Source organism: Mauremys reevesii, linkage group 25 (genome assembly GCF_016161935.1).
Source record: "Mauremys reevesii isolate NIE-2019 linkage group 25, ASM1616193v1, whole genome shotgun sequence".
Classification (NCBI taxonomy): Eukaryota; Metazoa; Chordata; order Testudines; family Geoemydidae; genus Mauremys; species Mauremys reevesii.
In genome coordinates this window covers 19,178,035-19,186,205 of record NC_052647.1, presented here as the reverse complement: position 1 = coordinate 19,186,205, position 8,171 = coordinate 19,178,035, and the positions used below count along the sequence as shown (strand labels likewise).

Sequence of the window (8,171 nt, the reverse complement as noted above, 5' to 3'; positions counted from 1 at the left end):
GTAGTTCAGGGTCGCTCCGGGTGGGGGTGGGGGCGTGTTGCGTTTTGCAATTAAACTCCTTCCAGTGTGTGCCCCGTGCAAAGCGCGGATCCTGCCAGCCTGAGGGCGCAAACTCATCGTGTGCACCAGCACCATCAGCCGGGCCCACCACTGTGCGAACCTGAGTATGCAATGTATCCCCTGCCCCCCAAATCTCCGCTATGCTTGGGATAGGAGCTGTAGGGAACGGTCCATATTTAATACAGAGCACTAGAGAGGACACAGTTGTCGCTCCTGCAAGCCGAGTTGATTGCACACACGGGGCGCCTTGCATCCCTCCCTCCGGCCCCCATAAACTCCCTGCCTGCCAATCTCCCAACCCCTTCTACTTCAGGGAATCTCTCCACATTGCGCCCCGGGCTCTGCATGTCCCGCATTTCCCCTTTCCCCCATGCCAGGGGCTCTGTACAACTCCAAACCCTCCTCCCGTGCCAGGGGCACTGTGATCCTTCCATTACCCCCATGTCAGAGGATCTGTGCACACACCCCGATTCCCTCCTCCACCAAATTCCGCCCTGTCCCTATCCCATTCTCCCCACTGTGACCGGGATGCCTGGGGCAGTCCTCACTGGAAATGCCAAGGTCAGGGCATACCCCATCATATGCCTTGTTGAGTCATAAGGCGTAGCCCTTGCTTTCTCTCAATGGGTCAATTGTATAGCTCATGGTCCTTAACGGGCCATCCAGCAGGCTAGGCAGTGCTGATGCCAAACTATCTGGGTGTGTCACCCAGAAGAACAGCACAAGTTTTGTAATACAGACAGTTTGCTCCCCCTTTAGATGCCGCCTGATGTGCTGAGATACCACCGAACCTGCCTGTTATGCCAATCTGGGCATCCTTTCCATGTGTCTTTAATGAGATTGAGGGGTCCCCTCACTTTTCTTCCATATAGAAGGTCAAAGGGAGAAAATTCCATGGACTCTTGAGGTACCTCCCTGTAAGCCTACAGCAGGAACGGCAACCACTCGTCACAACTTCGGCCTCTTTTCTTGGCATACATTCCCAGCATGGCTTTTAAGGTCCCATTGAACCTTTCCACCAACCCATTGGCCAGGAGGCGATAGGGGGCAGTCTTAAGTTGTTTCACGCCTCATACCTTCCATAACTGTGACATGTTTGCCCCCTGATCAGACAAAATCTCCTTACGGAAGCCAACTCTGCTGACTATAGTGAGTGGGGTTCTTGCCCCTGTCTCAGCTTCTATATCAGACAGAGCAGCTGCCTCAGAGTATCTAGTGGGAAAATCCACCACCGCTAAGATATACTTACACAGAGGTGTTGAGGCCACATGGCTGATCCTTAAAGAAGAATGGGACTCCTTGGGGGTTTGGCCAACTGAAGGGGCTCCTCCAAGGGACTGTTTAAACACTGGGGCATAGCACAGCTCCTGGGGAGCCAGGACACGTCCCAATCCCCCTGTGAGGCAGGGCAGGGCTCTTATCCCCATTCTACAGGCTGGCAACTGTGGAACAGAGAGACTAAGAGTTGCCCAAGGTCTCACAGGGAGTCTGTGGCATAGCAGGGAACTGAACTCGGGTCTCAAGTCCCAGGCTAGTGTCCTAACCACCCTTCCCCTTCATCCTACAGGGGTCGCCTTCAGAGGCAGGGGGGCACTGAAGAAGAGCGCGTGCTGAGGCATCCCGGTAGGGGGAGCTGCAATGGGAGTTTTAAATTAGCAAGAGTCCCTCTGTGCACAGCACTTCAGGGCGACACAGAGCATTAACTTGTCACTCACCATGAAACAGGAAGGGGGCGCTCTCTGTAGGGGAAAGCAAGCTGCTGGAGCAAGGCTTCACTTTTTACTCTTAATAGACCCAAGACTACAGTGCCCCTTTAACTAAGACGGACCAGCACGCTGCACCCTTAAGGCTCTGAGTACAGTCATGTTTCTGTAATCAGTTCCTGACACTCCTCCAGTCCACTTACAAACATGGTTTAACTGGGGGTCCTGGCATCTTTCTCCCCCCACAACCCATGTCCCCCCCAACACAACTTCAACCTTGTTTAGGTGGCCACACCTACCACCCTGCCAAAGCCTATTTGCATTAGCGCATCCTGGGAATACCTGGGGATCTATCCTAAACTAACGCAGAAGGGGGTAGAATTCCCAGAGAACGGGCAAAGAGCAGCACCAGCGACCCGTAGGGCAACGCTCTCGGCCATGAGGACTGGCCAAACTAGTTTCACCTGAAACTACTGAACTGGATGCAGGAAGACAAGTATACGCCTGCATGACTGGCAAGGGCAACTTTGTCATCAGCTGCCTTGGCTCCTGACCAAGTATTAACCACATTTCGTGGGAACCCAGCCATGTTTAGAGACAACCATGCCACCACACACGTCATGCTCTCTGTTCTAAGATGTAGCGTGCTCAGGACTCCAGATTGGGCTTGAGGTTGCAGTTGCTGAGTGGAACTGTCTCTTCAATATTCATGCTGTGGCAGAGAGCCAGATGCTTCCTGAACCAGGTACTCCGTGACAGCCAGCTGCATGCAGAGCTTAGGCATTGGCAAACTCAGTTCTCAATTCCTATCTAACAGGGTGTTGGGAAAGGGGGGTTAATATCTGCCTGAAGTAAAATCCTAATCAATAGCAGCCCCCCAGAGTCATCACCTGGCCCCAACAAATCCAAGTGAAGTGAAGGTGGATCTGCAGCCCTTGAACCAACAACCTTAAGAATAATTAAATTTCCATTCCGTTCAGGACACAAAGGAATAAAATCACAGGAGAGTTTTTCTCCAAGGAAAGAGTTTTATTTCTTTTTTATTTAAAAAAAAAATAGAATGAAGGAGTTTGGCTCATGCAGTAACTGGGGTCAATACCTTCAACACGTGAAGAGTCTCTTTCCTTGTTCTCCCACCAGCAAAAGCTAGGAGCCAAGCAGCTGTGACATGTGCTCCCACCTGGCCTCTCCCCGCCACCTCCAAACGTGGCAGCTACAGAACAGAGGATGCAGGGGGCTCCCAGGGTTTGCAGGCCTGGGTTAGGAAGTTTTGGATGCAGGCACTCCAGGGTGGGAAGGAACAAACGATACTTGCTGGGGGCTCACCAGGCTGCTTGTGATTTATACAACTTTTGTTTGAAACAATACGTTTTTCCCAAGTGAAAGTTAAAACAGAGGACCTCCCCCAATATCCAAAGACCAGTCCTGAGAGCAGCTGTCTTTTCCACAGTCTCTCTCTCACTTACAGAGTCCTCCCCTCTAGCCCAGAGTCATGATATTTGAAGTGTTAAGCTTTTGGAGACTGTACCGGGGGGGATAGGGGGGCAGTCGTGCCGGGCACGTGATCAGAGCTCTGGAGAGGACAGCTCATTCTGCCCCTGTGGGCTAGGCACCCTGAGCTCTGCGTTGTTCCGGACTACGGTGAAGAGGCTAACAACGGCCAGCAACGCCATCACCATCATCACGGAGCATATGGTGAACATGTTCCTGGTACCCGTCTTGTAGTCGCTGTCATGGAGGATGAGCATGCCAAGGCAAGCCAGCAGGTTCAGGGGGATGCGGAACCAGTTCATCACGCCCACCTGGTCCTTCTCTGGGATCACCTTCCGCCGGAGGAAGCCCATGGCAGGGAAATACAGCCCACAGGAGAGTTCAATCAGCAAAAAGGCCAGGAAGGACTCAGAAGGGTTTTCCTGCCCAGGGTTGGTGGAGAAAGTCAGCATGAAGAGGGAGAAGAATACCATCAAGACAGAGAGCGAGAGGATGTGCATGGGCTGGAGGTGGTACCTCTTGGAGGTTGCAATACGGTACAGCGATGACCCCACCATGCTGGCAGCCATGAAGCTGGAGAAGACAATGCCCAGAGGTGGGTTGTAGGGATCGAGGACGGGCGTCCAGAGGAAGATGAAGATGTAGATGACGCTTTCAAACAAGGCCTGGATAGTGCCCAAGAGCAGGACACGCCGGTCAGACAGGAGACACTTCAAACCATCGACGCAAGTCCTGGACAGTGCCCGCTTCTTGCCATAGTTCTCATCCCAGTTCTTCATGGCGAAGATGCCTGTCAGCATGAGGAAGGGGATGGAGACCATGAATGGGGCCACGGGGCCCAAGCCCAACCACTCAGCGAAGAAGTTGGCCGTCACCCCCGCGCCGATCGCAATGACGTTGTTCCAGAAGGCAGCCCTCGAGAAGGTGGCCGGGATCCACTCTGCCGGGAAGTCATGCCGTTCCACATGCTCGTGCACGTACCACGCCTCGAAGGCGGAGAACAGCAGGGCTGTGGACAACCCCCCTAATATCCTCCCCACTACCAGCACAAAGTAATCCCAAGAGAGCTTGGTGAGGCAGCAGACCGAGTAGGTCAGGGAGAAGAGGATGCAGGATTTCTTGCGGCCCAGCCAGTCAACCAAGGAAGTGGAGACCAGTCCAAAGAGCACACTGGAGGCAAAGCCACAGACATATATTATGGCGATCTGGCCTTCCAGGAAGTGATAGTGCTGGTAGAGTTTATAGAGGTAGGGGCCCTGTAGCCAGTCAGCCACCAGGGCCAGGAAATACACTTGGTAATAGTCCAGCTGGAACTGCAGGAAGGCAGGGTTGGTACAGGCGCTGCCAGTGAGCTTGGCGCGGCAGGCGGAGAACTCCAAACCCATGCATATTGCCAGCAGGACAGCAAAGGCGACATATGCAGTGAATAGCATGGTGCCTCAAAACATCATGGGCATCCCCTGGGGTCTACGCCAAAGCACCTGAAAGAAGAGAAGAACATGCAGTGAGACACAGATGGGAGAGCCACCTTTACTGGATTCATGACTGTCAGCAGGGACAGGAGCCCTGAGCGTATAGCAGTTTGCGCTGCTGTCGAACAGGCTTTTTGCTTGGAGATTAACCTCAGGCTCCCATGCACATGGGAGGTGGTGTGGGGAAAGCATGCCCCATGGGATGCTCCCTCCTTCCTAGAGCGCTATGGCCCTTCTGTTCTCAGCTGGGCATGCAGCCTCCCTCTGAAACTTCCCACTTGACCCCCAAGTCCCACAGGGCATATGGTTGGAAGTGCAGCCAGGGAATGTTCATTCAGGGTGGCCCAAGGGGAGGGGAAGAGGTGTATAATTAGGAGTCATGGGATGATGCTAAGCAAAGGGAAACTTGGGCTGAGAATTAGGGAAACCTTTCTGGGACTGCGATCTCTCAGGCTGTGGAAGAATCTCCCCAAGGGAAGTATTGGAAGCCTCATTGCTTAGGATGTTTAGAACTGGACAGGATAAAACACCGGTGAATACATTGCAGGGAGCTATCCTGCATGAGCCAAGGACTGAGAGATATTGACTAGGTGATTTAGGCATTTAGACCATCCTGCAGGGGTAATTCCTAGGATTCCCTCTGGCTGTTTCATCTGCCTCCCTTCATCCGCATATTTGCAAATATTCAAAATGTGAACCATCATCTGAACTTGCTGTATTCTGCCATCCCTCTCTCGATAAGGGCCCTCAAATCCCAACAGCAGTTCAGATCTCTTTGATGTAAGTTAAGTGACTTGCCCAAGGTCACACGAGAAGTCTGTGCCTGAGCTGGAATTGAAGACAGGTCTCCTGAATCCCAGGCCAGTGGCCTCATCACACATGACTAGATCCTCCTTCTTACCCTGTATGATAAAGACCTTCCCTCCATTGTACCCCGGGGATTTAATCTCATCTAGTAACAACACTGACTCCAACTTGTCCTTATCTATACTGATCACAAAATCATGGGACTTATGCTGTCAGCTAACTTGACTCTATGCAATTATGTAGTAACACAATAACATACGGTAGTGAAGACAAGGCCACAGATGGTACAATTGGTTTAATGATCTTTGATACTTCTTCACTGTGAATGGATGTAACGGTTTTGGTTCCAACAGACTGTTGGACAGAGTAGCTAATGCCACAAATCAATGCCAGGAAAAATCACATCCTGTTTTCCTAGCCTCAAGTCATATGGGAGGATAACAGTTACAGTGAGGAAAAAAACAACAACATGTAATCTGCTGTGTGATATTTGTAGCTCTATGGCTGTGTTCCTGAAAGAAAGATCCACTGGAGACACTTAAATCAGAGATTTTAACCCTCAACTTGGCACATTTTTAAAGAAAAACTACAAAAACTGGCACCCTCACAGCCAACCCTCATAGAGATTACCATAGAGTGGCTTCCTTTAGGTCTCCTGTATGTTACAAGATAGCCAGAAAGTGCCTGGAACCATCCACTCTTTAATCTGAGTATGGCATGATAAAGCCTCCCCGTGCATCTGCATTCCTTCACGTTATTCTAAACCGTGCTTCAAATGCTCTCGTTGAGTTTCTTTGTAGCTCTTTAAAGAGACTTTTTTTTGGGGGGGGGGGGGGGGGAAGCAATGGTGAAAGGTGCCAGACTGAAAACTCTGGAGGCAAAAGTCCGGTTTAGTCATAGAGGGAGAACAGCGTAGGCTGGGGCAGAGTTTGCATCACCCACATTCCCCTGCCCACATGCCTCCAACCTGACCTGAAGGGATTCTTCTGTTCAAGGAGTGAAAGAGCAGGTTAGCCTGCATACTTTGTTCAATTTTAAGCCTATGGGCTGAGACCTGCAACTTGTGATGATGACGTCTGTGCTCTGGTCTCAGAACCTCCTGCAAATTCATACAGGACATCAAAGCTTTCCTCTGACCAACACTCTCCCACCTGAGCTCAAAGATAAGCCAGAGGACAGATCAAATGTGAAAGAGCTTGAGACTGCTCTTAGTACAGTTGCTAAGGGGCCAGTGTGTTCAGTTCATCACCACATTGACTCCTGTGCTCTGGAGGAACCCAGTAAAATGGAAACACAGTCTGCTGAAAACATGGTCAAAGTGGCAAGAGCAGCCCTGTTAGCATCAGGAAACATCTGAACAGAGGAGAGCACTTTACAGCCAGGCTTGGGAAGGGGGAGGAGTTACCTCAGCATCTCCCCAAGCCACCCTGGGAAAAGGGCAAAGCTGAGCCAGGGAACCATGTCGAGTTATGGCCTCAATCCCATCAAGAGCACTTGAGGGCCATAGCCCCCACTGGCAGGCAGCTCCGCCCAGCTCAGAGGGATCCCCAGAACTCCTCATAGCATATCCCTCCCTTTCCAACCCCTCCACTCACAGCCTCCCAGGCTCCCCCACAAGGACTCGTCTCAGAACCCCCAACTAACTCTCCATTCCCACACAAAAAGTACACCCCAGCTCCGCTCCCTCTCGAGTCCCCCTCTCCCCCCAAAGCCTCAGCCTCCCTCTTCCCTGAGAGCACCCACTCGAGCCTCCCCCTCCTCCACAGAGCTCCCTCCAGCCCCCCCCTCACAGATCCCACTCCAGCTCCCCATGCCTCCCAGTCTTCCCCTCCCCCCCCACTCCTCAGATCCTCTCCCTCCCCAGAGCCCCCTGCCAGGGCCTCACCTCCAGAGCCTCCCCTTCCTCACCGATCGTCCACCCTGAGCCTCCCCAAAACCTACTCCAGCCCCTACTCCTCGTAGAGCCTCCCCCAGAGCCCCTCCAGCCCCACTCCTCGTAGAGCCTCCCCAGAGCCCCTCCAGCTCCCCACTCCTCAGAGCCCCCAGTCCTCGCAGAGCCTCCCCTAGAGCCCCTCCAGCCCCCACTCCTCGTAGAGCCTCCCCCAGAGCCCCTCCAGCCCCCACTCCTCGCAGAGCCCCTCCCAGAGCCCCCTCCAGCCCCCCACTCCTCAGAGCCCCCCCAGTCCTCGCAGAGCCTCCCCCTAGAGCCCCCCCCAGTCCCCCACTCCTCGCAAAGCCCCCACTCCCCCTCCTCTCCTCCCCGGGCCTCCGAGCCCCTCCCCACAGTCTCTCCTGCGTTCAGCTCCCCGCTCAGCCCCTCACCTGCCCCGGTCGCTCGGAGGGGGGGGGGGCTCCTCGCCAGCGCCCGCCTGCCTCATTCACACGCGCCCCGCCCCGACCGGCCCGCTTCCGCGACACCCCGCCGGCCTCCGTCCGAGGCAGCCCAGGGCGCCGCCATACTGGAAGGAGGTCACGTGATGGGGGAGAAGCTTTGGCCCCGCCCACAGGGCGAGCATTGCTGCTTCCGCCCGTGACCTTGCACCTCCTCCGTGACCCCTTCCCCAAGGAGCCCCGCCCCGCAGGGCCTAAGTGGCGGGTTGGGCCCATGAGGCTGGCCTAGCGTTGCCATGGTGCTGGT

At 53.9% G+C, this 8,171-nt stretch overlaps 1 protein-coding gene across 1 annotated transcript; it reads right to left on the bottom strand.

The window, feature by feature from the left end:
• Positions 1 to 2,811: 2,811 nt before the first annotated feature.
• Positions 2,812 to 8,073, bottom strand: MFSD5 (major facilitator superfamily domain containing 5). Its single transcript, XM_039514765.1, has 2 exons — positions 7,856 to 8,073; positions 2,812 to 4,735 (listed from the first exon to the last, which is right to left on the bottom strand). The coding sequence occupies exon 2, from the start codon at positions 4,685 to 4,687 to the stop codon at positions 3,329 to 3,331; it is 1,359 nt and encodes a 452-aa protein (XP_039370699.1). The 5' UTR covers positions 4,688 to 4,735; positions 7,856 to 8,073; the 3' UTR covers positions 2,812 to 3,328.
• Positions 8,074 to 8,171: the final 98 nt, after the last annotated feature.